At 55.6% G+C, this 16,536-nt stretch overlaps 1 protein-coding gene across 1 annotated transcript in view; it reads right to left on the minus strand.

Moving 5' to 3' along the window:
* Positions 1-6,289, minus strand: part of RXRA (retinoid X receptor alpha) — a 43,781-nt gene extending 37,492 nt beyond the window's left edge. The window contains exons 1-2 of the mRNA XM_054393301.1: positions 6,065-6,289; positions 148-298 (exon numbers count right to left, since the gene is read on the minus strand). Coding sequence (XP_054249276.1) covers positions 148-298; positions 6,065-6,274 — 361 coding nt within the window. The 5' untranslated portion in view covers positions 6,275-6,289. The remainder of the gene's footprint in view (positions 1-147; positions 299-6,064) is intronic.
* Positions 6,290-16,536: the final 10,247 nt, after the last annotated feature.

The raw sequence follows: 16,536 nt of genomic DNA on the forward strand, positions 1-16,536 counted from the left end.
TTCTCCCCAGGTGGATTGTCCCTGCTTGTGCTTGCAGTGTGCAGGGAGCCATGCAAACCCTCCCCATGCTCTCCCAGGGCATCCACACCTGAGCAGAGCCCAAGCTTGCTGCTGTGAGCCCCTCCTGGGCTCTGCCTTCAGCCTTACCTGAAGATCTGTCCCCACAGATGGCACATATGTGCTTGGTGAAGGAGGCCATCGTTCCTGAGGGATGTGCTGGCACTTTGAGGACTCCATTGAGTCCCAGGGGTGGCTTGATGTCTTCTGAGCTGCTGACAGGGTTCATGGGCGAGTTGAGCTGTCAAGAGAGAAGCAGAGTGCTCAGCAAGGAGGCAGGGCACATGGGTGTGCCCCATAGCAGGGCTTACCCCTGCACCCAGACATGGGGCAGGAGGGCCAAGCAGGGGCCAAGTGTCACTTAAAACATCCACTCACAAAGCTGAACCAAGAGGGTGATTTGGGCACATGACTCCAGAGGCTAAAGGCACAAGCTCTCATCCTCTGCCCTGGCATAAAAGCTGGTGCAGCTCTGAGCTGGCAGCCTGCTGCCAACAGCTCTTGCTGCTGGCACCAGGGCAGAAGGAGCAAGGATGCAGCCAGTCCCTTGTGCACTGCCAGCAGCCAGGCAGGGCTGATCCTGCCCACCCCAGGAAGGATGTTTCTGCATGATTGAAGGGTAAGTGAGTTCCTCCTGCACTGCCAGACCCCTGCCCATGCTCACAAAGCACCTTGGCTTCAAGCCACCAGGGAGATGATTTGCAGGGATGGTTCATGGGAGAGCTGCTGGCTGGGAGCAAGCACTCACACTGATGATGAGGAGCAGGCCACTGTGCCTTTAGCTCTGCAATTCACAGACATCCTTTCAGCATCAGCTCGCCAAAGGAAAGCTTCACAGCAAATAAATAGATCCCAGATGCAACAGGGCCTGGCTTTCCAGAGCTGGCTTGGCTGGAACCTCCAGCCTTCCTCCCAGCAGCCTGTCCACACACCTCTCCTTCCCTCCCTGGTGAGCTTAGTCCCCAAGAGACGGTGAAGAAAGTGGAGAATTGGGTGGAAGCTGGGAGCTGGCATGGCCCTGTGGAGCTGGTACTGAGGGAAGGATTCCTGAGATGATTCCCACATCACCCCATGCAGCAAGGTAGGGCTGCTAGTCACAGAATGATGGAATCCTTGAGGTTGGAACAGCCCTCTGAGATCCAGCTGTCCAACTGTCAACCCAGCACCACTAAACTGTGTCCCCAGGTGCCATGGCCACACATTTCTGAGCACCTCCAGGGATGGGGACTCCACTACCTCCCTGGGCAGCCTGTTCCAACTCTATTCCAAATCTACAGGGAGAAACTGAGGTATAAAAACAGAAGATTGATAAGGGACTGATAAAGGAGACAAGCTCACAGCAACCCTGCCCAGCCCAGGAGGTCTGAGAGTGGATGGAGGAGCTGTGTTTGGCCAGCTCAGGATGGATGCAGTGCTGGCTGTGACCTCCTGGGAACCAGCCTGGCAGGGACTAGCTCAGAGCCTCCATCCCTGCCAACTGCTAAAAGCAGGTTGGATGCACAGGATTTGTGCCTTGGTTTGTTGTGTTTCTATCCTCTCACAGAGACACTCTCAGCAATTGCACTTGTCACAAATTAATTCAGGGAAGTCCCAGGGCTTGTGATCTGTCAATTAGAGCAGCACAGCAGCTCCTCTGCCTTCACAGTCTGCAGGCTGCTGGGGAATATTTGGCAGGCTGATGACTAACAACTGCAGAACAGAACAAGGTAAACCCACCCTGGAGAAATGGGATGGATCTGCCTCCCTCTCCCTCCCTGCCTGTGCCAGCTGATGAATGAAAGGCAGCCAGGAACCCAGTGCCACCCAGGGATATGCTCCTGGGCTTCAGCTGCTGTTTGCTTAGGTTGTGATAGAGCAGAGAGGGAAGGGAGGAGCAGTTCCCCAGGCAGGAGCAGCTCTCTTTGGAATCTGTGGGTCCCCAGGCACAGAGCTTCTGCCTGTGGGGAGAGAAGGGCTCCAGGGGCTGTCAGCACTGCTGCAGCTCATCCTTCCATGGCTTCAGGGTCACCAGCTCCAGCAGTTCCTCCCAGTACATTTCCTGGGACCATTTCCCAGGTGCAGATGGTGGCAATGGTGTCACCAGGTGCTGCCACATGGGAGCGAGGGCAGAAGCCAGCAGCTGCCTGCTGAAGGTGATGAGCCTTTCCCCACTACTTCCTCCAGTCCCAGCAGCCCACAGAAGCCACACAAGCAGCCTCCCAAGAATATCACAGAATCATACAATCATTTGGGTTGGAAAAGACCTCCAGGATCATCCAGTCCAACCAGCAACCCAGCACCACCGTGGCCACTAAACCATGGCCCCAAGTGCCATGGCCACAGGTTCCTTGAGCTGGGGACTCCACCACCTCCCTGGGCAGCCTGTGCCAATCCCTGACCACTCTTGCAGCAAAGAAATTTTTCCTCATCTCCAACCTAAACCTCCCCTGGTGCAACTTGAGGCCATTTCCTCTCCTATCACTTGTTCCTTGGAAGAAGAGACCAAGCCCCACCTCACTCCATCCTCCTTTCAGGTAGTTGTAGAGAGCCAGAAGGTCTCCTCTCTGCCTCCTCTTTTCCAGACTAAACAACCTCAGTTCCCTCAGCTGCTCCCCACAGGAGTTCTCCAGACCATTCTCCAGCTTTGTTGCCCTTCTCAATGGGCAGAGCAGGACAGGGTCACCCTCTCCCTGCACCAGCTCATGAGTGTCGGGGGTCCCACCACCCTCCCTGGCCACATGCATCAGCAGGATGCCCCAGTCAGAGCTGAGTCAGCCCTGGGCTGGGCTGGGGGAAGTCCTTGGTTCCTCTCACACATCCCCAGCCCCAAATCTCAGCGGCAGGACCACGTGCACCCACGGTTCCCACACCGCCCTGGCGCCTGCCCTGCCCCTTCCCCTGCTGGCTGGCGGCCACCCAGCCAAACTGGCAGCACGTGCAGGAGGGAGGAGGCAGAAGGGGAGGCAGCAGCCCCCACTCCCCAACCCCCCCTTGGCACAGCACTTCTGCTCCAGGACAGGACAACTCAGCAAGGCAGCAGGGATGAGGGAGGAACCAGTTGTCTGCTTCCCCAGGGCTCCTCGGCTCCTCTCCCTTCCCAGCTCGGTTCATTGCACCAGGGATTGAATCCTGTCCCTTCTGACACGCAAAGCTTTATTCCTCCTGCTATCAAAAAAAAAAACAACCTAAAAAAATCCCAACCTCAACCCCTTCCTGGGTCCCCCAGGCACCCTACGAGAGGACAACAGCTCTGGAACAACCTAATCCTGCCTCTGATCTCTGCCCGCTCGCCCCGGGCACCCCGAGCTGCTGCCAGCAATGCCTGGGGCAGCTGAGCCAAGGCAGCCCTGTGAGCCACATGGAGCCCTCCCTTTCAGATCTGACTGAAAAATCCTGCTTTTTGCCCCCCCCCGTTCTCCTTATACTTTTAGGTAAGGAGGTTCAGATCTGTGTTAAACCCCAGAGAGCAGCAGAGCTGCTGGGGTTAGCCTCCTGGTTTGCCTGGGACCTTGCTCAGCACTGCAAACCACCCCCACTTTCAGCCAGCTCCTGCCACACACACACCCACCCCCCTCACTCCCTGCTCACCTCAGCACCAGGATCCCCTCCTCCAGGGGGATACACCCCGGGATACATCCTGATTTTGAGGTGATTTCACCCAGCTCCTGTCACACACCCTCCTCACTCCCTGCCCAGCTCAGCACCAGGATCCCCTCCTCCAGGAGGATACACCCTAGGATACATCCTGATTTTGAGGTGATTTTGGGGCTGCTTTTTGGACACCATGCAAGGTCCTGGAAAGTGCACACAGTGCTGGGGGGAGGGCAGTGGGAGTGCTTTGAGCATCCTCCAGCACTGGCACCAAGAGTTGCTGGCTCCTCACCTCTGCTGGACCCAACAGGAGAGGGGCAGTGCTCCAGCTTTCAGGAATCTGCTGGCTGTTTCCCACCCCTGTGCTGGCAGGAGCTGGGACTGAGGAGACCCCAGCACACCTGGCATGCCCCGTGCCCTTCTGCTCTGCTGGCTCTCCAGAGGTGATGAGGCATGGCCTGATGGCAAGTGGCATCTGCCAGCTGATTCAAACCACCTTCCATCAGTGCCACCCCTGCCCAGCCACGGGGGCCTCATGCCTCATTACCCCCAGAGCTTTGCCCACTGGTGCAGTGTCAAGAGTGGGGGCTGTGCTCCCCTCTGAGCATCCTCCCCACTGCCTGCACCACCCTCCTCCTCCTCCTCCTCCCGTGCTCCTCAGCGAGCCCAGGTAGGCATCTCTGCAGGGATGAGGACAAGGACCTAATGCACCCAGACAGGGAACAGATGGCAGCAGCCATTAGGCTGAAGACCTCCTAACTGTCACCTCTAGGAAAACCACTTAAGACAAGTCCCTGAGCAAAGGGATGAGAGGCTTGGAGCTGCCAGCTCGCTCCCCAGCACCATCTGACCATGCTCTCAATTCCCCTTTCTGCCCCATGGCTGCATTTCATTTCAGTTCCCTTGGCTCCTATACAGCCAAGCCCTCCTGGAGGCTGGGGGTGCATCACCCCTTCCCCATTTTCTCCCCTGCTTGTGGCTCACTCCTGTGGTGCTTCATGTGGCCCCTTCCCACTCCTTCCCCACCACTCTGGTGCTCTGGTTGCTAATTTTGCTCTGGCTGCTCGTTCCCAGGGGCTCTTTCAGTTCCCCTTCCCTTGGCCATGGGATGGGAGGGGGTGGCATGGCCACCTCCCTCATCTTCAGCACCAGGGAGTGGGACCCAGCTGGACCCAGCAGCACCAGGCTGCAGGTTCCCACACAGCTGTGGGGGTCATAGGGTGCATTCTGCATGGACAAAGCCCATCAGAAGACAAATAAAGCTCTGGCCAGCATGGACCTGGAGATGCTGCTTGAGGGATGGCAACCAGCCCAGCCCAGCCCTCCCCAGCCCCTGAGTAGATAAGGAAAAAAAGAAACCCCAACAACCAAAACTGTTATCTCTGGAAATAAATCAGGCCAATATTTAAAAATAAAGGTGCTGGCAGGTGCTGGACTCCCAGGGAGGGCTGGGAATAAATAAAGCCCCAGCCAGTGGCAGGTGGTGCCCAATTCCTTAAGCTGCCCTTTTACTAAACATACCCTGGGAGCAGCCAGCAACAGGTGGCAGGGGCTGGCCAGTGAGCCCCAAGCCTGCTATTTTTAACCCCAGCTTATCTCTCCCTAGTTGGAGCTTTTTTTTTTCCCCCCCCCATAGTCTTCAGCCAGAGAACATCAGCCCTTCCCCTGCCAGAAAAAAAAAGGGACAGGGGACCCCTCGGTGTGTGCCCTAGGGACCATGAGCTGCCCCCAGAGAGGTTGTGCTGCTTCCCAGGGAGGGGATGGGACTGCTCAGGTGAGCAGCAGCACAGTGTGGAGGCAGTCCTAGGGTGGCTTTGGACATTGTCATTGCCACAGAAGCCCCCAAGTGACCCTTTCAGTGCTCTCATGCTCTCCCTTCACCCCCAGCTTGGGGACGGGCAGGGCAAGATCGGAGGTGACAAGTGATGGGAGGTGATGGATGGCTGTACCCAGGCTGTGCTGGTCCCTTGTAGCCCATCCAGGGCAGCCCCAAAGGTGGCTGAAGCCATCCAGCTCTGGCCAGAGCAGCAGGATGCCTCTGGCTTAGTTTTCTCCTTGGGCTTCACAGAATCACCCAGGTTGGAAGAGACCTCCAAGATCATCAAGTTCAACCAACCACCTACCCCTAACTAATCAACTAGACCATGGCACTAAGTGCCTCATCCAGTCTCAAACCCCTCCAGGGACCCCAACCCCACCACCTCCCTGGGCAGTCCATTCCAATGGGCAATCTCTCTTTCTGTGAAGAGCTTCTTTCTAAGATCAAGCTTCTGCTTTTTGCCTCCCTTCAGTGCCTGAGATGAAGTTTGATCTCCCTGAGCTTGCCAGGGCTGGCAGCACAGAGACCAGAGCTGGTTCTGGGTCAGGTACCCCAGGGAGGTTGGCTTCTCCAAGGGCTAAACAGGCAGCAGCAACGTCCCCACCACCTCCCCCTTACCTGTGGGCTGCTGGTGCCGAATCCCAGGCTGGGGGTGGAGGGGACAGACATTGAGTGGGGGCCCATGGGGGAGCTGATGACGGAGAAGGGGGGTCCCATGCCGTTGATGGGCGAGCTCAGGGTGCTGATGGGCGAGTGGAGCTGGCCCGGGGAGCCCAGCGAGGAGCCGATGCCCGGCCCGAGGGGAGGGTGCAGGGATGGGGTGGCCATGGGCCCCCTGCCCGTGGGGGAGTTCAGGGACGTGGAATTCACTTGGCTGGAGAAATCTGTAAGAGAGGAAAGAGAGAAACAGGGTTGAGACTCCCACCTGGGGCTTAGGTTCTGACATCTCATCACAGCAGCCTCCGCTCCTCGCCCTGCCGAGGGGCTGCTGCTCTCGACCTGCCCTCCAAAGTCCCAAGGCAGCCTCCCTCTTTCCAAACCACCTTCTGTTGGGGCATCTACAGAGGCTTTAGGACAGGTGCTGAGAGCACTTCCACCTTGAGAGCCACGCACTCCCCAGATAAGTTGGGGACACCTCATCCCTGGAAGTGTTTAGGACCAGGCTGGATGGGGCTTTGAGCAGCTCCGTCTAGCAGGAGGTGTCCCTGCCCATGGCCAGGGGTTTGGAACTGGATGATCTTGAAAGTCTCTTCCAACTCAAACCATTCTGTGATTCTATGATCCCTGCCCTCCTCCACCTCTCTTATCTGCTGTACCCCAGCCCTAAGCAGCATGGCTGCTCCAGCTGAAGCATGGTGGGCAGCAAGCCTACCATGGCAGCAGACAAGATACCCTCCATGCTGCAGGATAAATCAGTCTGATCCCAGCTGCAGAGCAGTTTGGTGGTGGGACCACCTCTGTGCATCTGCATGAGTGGTTTGTGTCTCCACCCAGGGCACACAGCCTGTGGTGGGGAAGGTTTGTGTGTGCTGGTGAGGAGGAAGGTGACTGAAGTTGCCCAGGGAGCAAGGAGCAGCTCTCAGCAGGCAGCAGCAGCAGCAATGGTCCCTGGGGAGCAGGAGGAGGGGTGGGGGAGGCGGGAAGGGGGGGTTAAAAATAGCCTCTGCTTCTCCTGAGAGGAGACATGGAGCCATTGGAGCCATTCCTGGCACATTTCCTCCTCATCCTGTCACGCTGCTTGCAAAACAATCCCCAGTGAGGAAGGGGCTGGCTCCTGGCCCCTGGGCTGTGAGGAGAAGCTGACGGAAGGCAGCATGGGCAGGGGCCCTACCATCACCATCCCTCACCCCAACACCCACCAGGACCTCCCAGTTTACACCAGCAAACACAGGGCCAGAGAGGGGGAGGCACCAGTATGGCTGCTTGGCCCAGGGGCTGGTCATGCTGGGGTTTGGGAGCCACTGCTTTTGGCTACAGACCCCAAAGTTATCTAATTTCTGGAAAATGCTGTCTTCAGTCACCTGCAAGGGGTCAGCTCTCTCCACAGGACTTTGGAGCCATCAGCATATGAATGTTACATGGTGGGAAAGGTGCTTGCTGAACCCACAGCAAGCCCAGCCCCAAGAATGTTCTCCCTAGAGATCCACCAAGGAATCCCCAGCTCAAGGAAGCAAAGGTCCAGCAAGGTAGAGATGCTCCTCTTACAAAGCCATGCAGTCCACCTCCCACTGCTGCACCCAGGGTCCCATCACAGTTCCCAACATCCCATTGCTGCACCCAGAGTCACATCACAGCTCCCAACATCCCATTGCTGCACCCAGAGTCACATCACAGCTCCCAGTATCCCACTGCAGCACCCAGGGTCCCATCACAGCTCCCAATATCCCACTGCTGCACGCAGAGTCCCATTACTGCACAAGTCCCATCAGAGCTCCCAGCCTCCCATTCCTGCACCCAAATTTCCAACACTGCACCCAGGGTCCCATCAGAGCTCCCAGCCTTCCATTCCTGCACCCAAATTTCCAACACTGCACCCAGGGTCCCATCAGAGCTCCCAGCCTTCCATTCCTGCACCCAAATTTCCAACACTGCACCCAGAATCCCCATGCTGCTCCCAGTATCCCACCAGGAGGAGGAGAAGAAGCAAAAAAGGAGATTAGGCTGCAGGGCTGGAGCACTGCCAGCCATGGGTGTCTTGTCCCATGTGCTCAGACCCTGTGCTCCAGCCAGGTTCCACTGTGGAGGCTGAAATGAGCCTGTGTGCTGGCACTGCTGGCCCTGGCAGGTGTCACTGTGCCCATGGCAGAGGACAGAATCCCTGCCCCTGGGGTCTGGCCATCCCTGTCTCTAGGGATTCTCCATCTCCATCCCCAGGGTCTGGCAATCCCCATTCCCAAGGCCTGGCCATCCATCTCCTCAGGGTCTGGACATCCCTGCCTCTAGGGTTTGTCCATCTCCATCCCAAGGGCTGGCCATCCATGTCCCTTTAGATTCTGGCCACCCATGTCCCCAGGGTCTGGCCATCCCTGTCCTCAGGGTCTGGCCATGCCTGTCCCCAGGGTTTGGCCATCCTTGTCCCCAGGGTCTGGCTCTCCCTGTCCCCAGGGTTTGGCCATCCTTGTCCTCAGGGTCTGGCTCTCCCTGTCCCCAGGGTCTGGCTCTCCCTGTCCCCAGGGTCAGGCCATCCTTGTCCCCAGGGTCTGGCTCTCCCTGTCCCTAGGGTCTGGCTCTCCCTGTCCCCAGGGTTTGGCCATCCTTGTCCCCAGGCTCTGGCTCTCCCTGTCCCCAGGGTCTGGCTCTCCCTGTCCCCAGGGTTTGACCATCCTTGTCCCCAGGCTCTGGCTCTCCCTGTCCCCAGGGTCTGGCTCTCCCTGTCCCCAGGGTTTGACCATCCTTGTCCCCAGGCTCTGGCTCTCCCTGTCCCCAGGGTCTGGCCATCCTTGTCCCCAGGGTCTGGCTCTCCCTGTCCCCAGGGTTTGGCCATCCTTGTCCCCAGGCTCTGGCTCTCCCTGTCCCCAGGGTCTGGCCATCCTTGTCCCCAGGGTCTGGCCTTCCTTCTCCACAGGGCCTGACCTCACATCAGCTCTCACAGGATGTTGATAGCAAACAGCCACTGGCCACCACCTCACCCATGGTTGAGTGACACACAGGTGACACAAAAGGAACCCCCAGAAATTCCTAATGGCTCTGGGCTCTGCTCCTGGGGTCTGGCACACCAGGATGGTGCTTCCTGGCTCTCTGGGTGAATGAAAGGGCTGGGAGGGGGAGCAGGGCTGGGTGCTGGGATGTGGGCTCTGTTCCCACCATCATGCCAGGTCCCAGGAGACAGGGAGGAGCTCATTCTGCAGCCACTCTCTCTGGGTCCAGGGTCCCAGCCAGCCCTTCCCTGAAGGGCCTCCAAGAAAGGCCCTGTTAGCCAAGGTGATGGATGGAGCTCTTCCAAGGATGCAGTGGATCCCTGACCAGGGGAAACAGGCACTTGACCTGCCAGCACAGTCCTTCCTTTCAAAAGATCCTGACCCTTTAAGGCAGGAGAGGTCACAGGCAGGTCACTGGCAGCCAGCCCAAGTCTACTCAAGCACATCAGAAAGCAAAGCACGTGTGGGGCTGGCACCTCTCCCCACAGCCCCATCCCCTGGGTACCACAGCAGCTCCCCATCCCCAGCACCCCAGCCAGCTCCCCTCACCCATCCTGTTTACACACTTTGCTTTCCCAGCAGACACCATCCCCGGCACCCAGTGAGGAACTGGGTGTGTGTGGTAAGGGCTGGTCTGGGGAAAATAACTCAGGCAACAACAACAAAGAGGAAAAGAGGCGAGGGGAGGAGGAACCCTGCCCTGAACAAGCCCATGGGGGAGAAGTGTGTGCAGGCACAGACACATTTGGCTGTGTTTCCACCCAAAACCCCTTGGCCAAACACTCTGAAACCTGAACCAGACCTGAACTCCTTCAGAGCATCATGACTCCCAAGTCTGGTTCAAAGCAACCCCTCCAGACACTGGGATGTTTCCACTCCTCATCCAAACATTTCCTCCTCCACTGCTTTAAATCCTGCTGTAAGAGTGGGAAACAGAATCCCAGAATCCCAGCATGGTGGAGGTTGGAAGGGACCTCTGGGGAGCATCCAGTCCAACCTCCCCCTCCTAAAGCAGGTTTGCTTCAGGTTCATTAGACCTAGATCTAAGGACTCAAGGTGGAGAGAGAGAGATCCAGAGCTTGAAATAAGAAGCCCACCCTCTGCTCTCATCACAAACATCCTGAAGGACTTTGGAATTGTAAAGGAGAGACAAAAAAAAAAAAAAAAACAAACGAGAGAGATAAATTTAAAATAACGAAAAAAAGCCAAGATTGATGAGATGCCCTTAAAAGAAAGAAAAATAAGCCCCAAAACTTATGGATACCAGTTGGGCATTCCAATAGCTGAACAGATCCTCCAGGAAGGCTGCAGAGGGGCTTCTCCTGAGGGTGTCTAGAGACCAGGACAAGGACAAGGAGGAAAGGTTTGAAGCTGAGGCAGAGCAGGGTTAGAGTGGAGCTGAGGAAGAAGTTCTTCAGTCCAAGGGTGGTGACTCTGGAACAGGTTACCCAGGGAGGCTGTGGCTGCCTCCTCCCTGGGGCTGTTCAAGGCCAGGCTGGATGAAGCCTTGAGCAGCTGAGTCTAGTTCAGAGGTGTCCCTGCCCATGGTGGGGAGGTTGAAGGAGATCTCTGAGGTTCCTGTCGAGCTGAGCCACTCTGTGATTCTATGACATAGCACTTCAGGACATGGTTTAATGGCCATGGTGGTGCTGGGTTGATGGTTGGCCTGGAGCTGTTTTCCAACCCAAACAAATCTCTTGAGTGCAGGCAAACACAGGAGGGATTCTCCCAGCTGCCTGCTGAGCTCAGGCAGTGTCAGCCTGTCCCTTCCTCCTGCCTAGCTCTGCCGTGCAAAGCTGCTCTGTGTGTGACTCTCTCTTGACCAAAATAAACTCCAGGCCTGCTTCTAAATAAAAAAAAAACAAAACACCAAACAAAAAACAACCACCAAAAGGAGTTCTCAAAGCATTTCCCCTCCTGCCCCACCCATAAATTGCAGCTATTTTCTCTGTGTATCCTTTGTTTAAGCACAACAACCTCCATCTAGCTCATCAGATGCCCCATGGCAGCCAGGGGATGGGAAACAAGAGCTCTTCAGCAGCTAAAGAATTTGCAATGAAGCTTTTTCCTTTTTCTTCCCCTCCCTCCCCCCATCTCTTGCTCTCAACTCTAAACCAGCCAGCCACAAGATTTGGATGGGAATTTCCACCCCCACCTCCACCCTTAAAAAAATAAGACATTTAAGGCAGGGCCACATGATCCATCTCAAGCAATCTTGAGTTGTGTGGCAGCAGGGAGCTGGTTCCCTGCCTTCAGCTCAGCTCCACAGCTGAGGAACACACCAGGGCTGAAACCATCACATGAAGACCAGAGCCAGTGGGTGATGATCTGGTCTCCAGATAAAAAGCCTGGGTCCTGTTTTTTCTGGCAGGTTGCTCACTGCTGCCCTTTCCCTTAGCAGGTACCTGGCCTTGCAAGACCACAGGCATGGAGGGAACCACAGAATGGGGAGGGTTGGAAGGGACCTCTGGGCATCATCCAGTCCAACCTCCCTGCTAGAGCAGGGCACCCACAGCAGCTTGCCCAGGAGCACAATGGCCAGGTGGAGCTGAAAGCTCTGCAGAGGAGACTCCACAACCTCTCTGGGCAGCCTGCTCCAGGACTCCAGCACCCTCACTGCAAAGATGGTTGATGGTTGGACTTGATGATCCTGGTGATAGGTTGGACTTGATGATCTTGAAGGTCTTTTCCAACCTGGTATAATTCTGTGATTCTGTGGCTTTTCCAACCAAAACAATTCTATGATCCATGTCTGGATGCAGCTTGGATGGGCAGGCTGGACCCCCTGGGAGCTGCTCTTGCTGAAAGCATCCAACTCCACCCCCTCCCCCCAGCCCTCACCATACTATTCCCAGTTGCATTTTAACACCCACAGTGCACAGGACTCTGGAAGTGTTGCTGCTTGGCCAGGGTACATCTGCAAGCTGCCCAGCAGCTAAGAAGAGCTTTTGCTGACAGGGCAATATCAAGAGGGGTTGTGATTTTAACATTTCTCCACCACAAAATGTCCCAGAGCAGAAACAATTACAACAGCACAGAACTGCTGCTGCCTTTTTTTTTTCCTCATTTATTTATTATCATTATTTTCTTTCTTTCTATTTTATTTTCTTTTTTGTTCCCCAGGATAGCTCATTTGTACCAGAATAAACTGTACCAGCAACAGCTTTCAGCAGTATAATCTTCATTTATGTTTAAGAGGCTTTGCCAGTAAAACTACAGTGACCCAGCTCTGCTGGAAAACCTGCCCTCAGATATCCAGGGAGTTTACTCAGCAGAGCTTGCTGGCTCCACAGCCTGCTTCTGAGAGAGGGCAAGTCAAAAAAAAAACCTCTCCACACATCTCTAGGCACAGAGTGCCCAGAGCTGTGTTCTTCTGCTGCTGAGGAGGGTTGCAGACCCAGGAGACAACCCTACGGCCCATCCCAGGGGCATCAGAAGGGGTCTATGGGGCTCTGGGGAGCTGTCATGGTGAAAGCCCCACCATGCACCCAGACCTGGTGCCTGCTGAGGTTTGGGAAGCTGCTTGCACCCCCTCATTTCTGTTTCTCTTTTTTTTCCTCTTTTGGCCTTTTTTTTCTTCCCCCCCCCCCCCCCCCCCCCCCCTTTTCTCAGCACCTCTTCCTTCTTAATCAGAAAGCAAATCAATTCTGGGTATGAAACAGCAGGAAATTCTAAATTTGGGTTGCCCCTCCCTTTCCTTAAGCCAGTCCTCTGCATTCAGGCTGTGGGGCCACATTTGGAGGGGATGGAGACCAACAGCTCAAACCAGGCTTTCAGAAACCTCCTCCTCCTCCTCCTCCTCCTCTGCTCTCAGTCTGTCATCTTGGTATTGACCAGGTCTAAACCTCTGACACCCAAAACGAGCCATGGAGTGCTGAGAACATTTCTCCTTCTTTCAGTGCCTCTGCTGGTGGTGAGTTCCCCTAAACAAACTCAAGAGTCACCTGCCAGTTACTCTCATTCCTCAAAAGCAGGACAGAAATCTCCTCCTGTGCTTCCCATCCAAGGAACCTCAACTGATGAAGCTTTCCTCCTCCTTTCCCTTTGCCTCCACCAGTACAGCCAACACAGCACTGGTGGCAAACAGCCTGCACCCACCTAGGAAGTGGGATCCTGGGAGCAGCAAATCTGGGCAGGAGATGGGGGCTGGACTGAAGTTTTCAGGTGAAAATTGCCATGGGAACACAGTGACCACAAGAGGTCAGGTCCTCACTTTTGTCCCTCATCAAAAACTGGAGTGAACAGAATGTTTACAGCAGAAGAATTTAAATAGCCCTTGGCCGACAGTCTTGAGTAAGTTTGCTCTCAATTTACACAGCTGAGAACTGGAGCAAGGATGGAGCAAGACCTGCTTGCTGCCCTTCCAATGCTGAAGGACCTGACAGTGCCAGACTTGGGCCAGCTCAGGGAGATGATCTGCATGGTGCAATCTGGCTGTCACTCCAAAAAAAAAATCACCTGTGGGGCCAAGAAACAAGAATCATCTTGTGGCCCAAACACATTAAACTGCATTTACAGGAGAGGAAGAGAGGCAACCAATCTCCTGGTGGCTGCCAGGCACATGGAAGAGGCATGCCATGGACAGAAGACCACAGAATCATAGGTTGGAAGGAACCTTCAGAGATCACCTTGTCCAAACACCCTGCAATGAGGAGATGCATCTCCAACTAGATCAGGGCCCCAAAAAAGTCACTTGAATTGGTTTTCTTTCCCCATTTCTAGACCTGAGTATAAAGGCAAACCTAAGAACATCCTTCTCTGCCCTCCCTCCAAAGTCTGCACAGGGCACAGCACACAGAAATAGGTCTGTTGGGAGGGGGGGGAAACATTTAAAAATCACCAGTTGCAGCTTCTCTTCAGGAACTTGCTCCAAGGCTTGGGAAAGTTCCTTCAGCCACGCTCAGCACTTCACTTTCCCCTGGGTGACGCCGCAGTGGTTTGAGCAGCTCGGGGGTGGTGAGAAACTGCTGTCTGCTCTGGGTGGGTTCCTCCTCCTGCCAGGTTTCACTTTGACCAAGCTAAAACCTCAAAGCCACACAGCCTCTCAGCCCCAGCTCCCCCCCTCCCCCTCCTGCCCCAGCCAGCTGAAATCTGATGGCAAGAGTTCTTGGCACAGCCACTGCCAAAGCCAGCCAGGAGCAGAGGTGCATTTTGGGGCTGCAAGACCAGCGTTGGGGTCCCCTTCCAGGGGCTTTCCTGGGATGGAGGAAATTTGGAAGCATCTCTGTGCTTGCTGCCATCCCAGTCCCTTGTAGGTCATCAATCAGCATGTCACCTTGCAGGGGTGATGGGTTCTGGCATGGTATCAGTGCCCAGCAGCAGCTTTGCCATGGCACTTTGCACACCAGCCTCTCCTTCCCCCAAGCCATGTTCCTATCACTGCAGCTCAGGGAAATCTCTGCTCTCTTCCCAGAAGATGAAGAAGTGCAAAAGCAACCCACCACTGAGCCATGGCACGGGGTGGATGAAGGCTCTCCAAAGTGGTATCCACCCTGGTACCCACTCCAAACCTCCCCATGGAGCTGGCAGCTTCCCTATCCCTGGGGCAGAACTGAGACACCTCCAACCCTGCAGCTCCAATGCCCCTTCTCCCTCTCTCTCCTGTTCTATCTTCTTCTCTCTCCTTCAGACACAACTTTGCAGGTAACATTAGACCTCCCCAGAGGTGAAGGAGAAGGACAACTCTATGCCTACAACCATGGGCTGAGGATGGCAAGTGCTGGGTGGCATTTGGGGGTCTCCCTCCAGGCAACTTGCTCATCACTGCTCCCATTTTATGGCAGCCCAGCTTAAGCCCCCCGAGGGCACCTTTGGGAGACACTCACCCCATCATCTGCTACAGCCTGGATGCCCAGAGGTCTGGTGACCCCACAGACACCAAAAAATGGGATTTGTCTGCCTGATGCTTCAGAGCTAGCATGGAGGAGGAGAGGCAGCCCCACTGTGGCCATGTGTGTGCTGGAAAGGCACAGACCTCCCATCTGGGCTGACCAAGCACGCTCAGCTCCAGCATGGAAGCTCACTTTATCTCATTTTTTTTTGCCTTAAAACCCCTCATCCCACCCTCTCAGGAGCCCACTGCTGGACAGCCACGGGCAGAGCTGGAAGCCTGCAGGGGCTCTTCCCATCTCCAAGGAGGAAGGATTCAGAAGAGGAATTTTCCAGAAGGCACTCTCCCCATGGCTCTGCTGCCTGTCACTGGAGGAAACGCTTCTAAACATCTCTTCCTCCAGCACTTCCAGCTTCCTGCCCCATGGAAACCCCCCATCACCATCCACTGCTCCACCCATGGAGGACCTCACACCCATGGAGCACCCTCTACCCACGGAGAACCCTCCACCCATCTTCTTCTGGTTTCCAAGAACTGTGGGGCGAGCTCCGAGCTCCCCACGGCAGGAGCTGGGGCGGTGTGGGGAGAAGGCAAAAAGCAGGAAGCATGAGCAAGCAGCTGAGCTGTGACATATGGAAAGTGTGAGGAGCCCCTGGGAGAGAAGGAAAAGGCAAAGCAAAAGCCCAGGGGGAGGGGAGTGGGCAGCCCAGCTCAGCTCTCCCCCTAACCCCCTCTTCCCCGAGCCTGGCAGCAGGGACGGGTGGGTGGATGGGGAGGAAAGTGGTGAGGAGGGAGGGGGTGTAGGGGGGGGAAGGGTGCACCCAGGCAAACAAGGATTTTGCTGATAAAGCAAATGTGACTCAATCACACGCTTGTGCAAAGATGTCACAACAGTGCTGAGAAATTACAGGCTCGGATTTCAGCCCTCAAGGGCCAGCGCTGTCCTTGCCGGTACAATGTGCTCTGTTCTGCTGTCAGCAGCTCCGCCACTGCCCCGAATTTACTGGCTGGGAACCCACTGCAGGAACAGGCAATAAGAGGTGCAGTGTTAAGAGGCTGCTGCCAGCCCAGGGACTGCTTGAAGGACTCAAAGCAGGGGCTCCTTTGAGCTTGGGTCGTTATGGTCAGAAGCAGCCCCCCAAAGTGTGTGTGGGTGGGGAGGGGTTCTTGTCCTTCTCCTTCTGCTTTCGGGGTGCCTGTCATAGTTGTTTTTTTTTTTTACTATGAGGGTGGTAAGACACTGGAATGGGTTGCCCAGAGGTGTTGTGGATGTGTTTAAGACCAGGCTGGATGAGGTTTGGAGCAACCTGGTCTAGTGGGAGGTGTCCCTGCCCATGGCATGATCTTTAAGGTCCCTTCCAACCCAAATCATTGCCAGTGGGGATGGGGGCAGCTGTCCCCAGCCCAGCTCTCTGCCCTGAACAGGACAATGTTAGCAGCCCCTGGGCAAACCCTGCTTGGGGTTGTATCTCTCCATCTTCAGAGGTGACCCATTGCACCCTTAAAGATGGAGTTTAGGTTGGGTATTAGGAAAAATTACTTTTTATTACAAGAGTGGAACAGGCTGCCCAGGGAGGTGGTGGAGTCCCCATCCCTGGAGGTGTTCCAAGAAACCTGTGGCC

Source organism: Indicator indicator, chromosome 28 (assembly GCF_027791375.1).
Source record: "Indicator indicator isolate 239-I01 chromosome 28, UM_Iind_1.1, whole genome shotgun sequence".
Classification (NCBI taxonomy): domain Eukaryota; kingdom Metazoa; phylum Chordata; class Aves; order Piciformes; family Indicatoridae; genus Indicator; species Indicator indicator.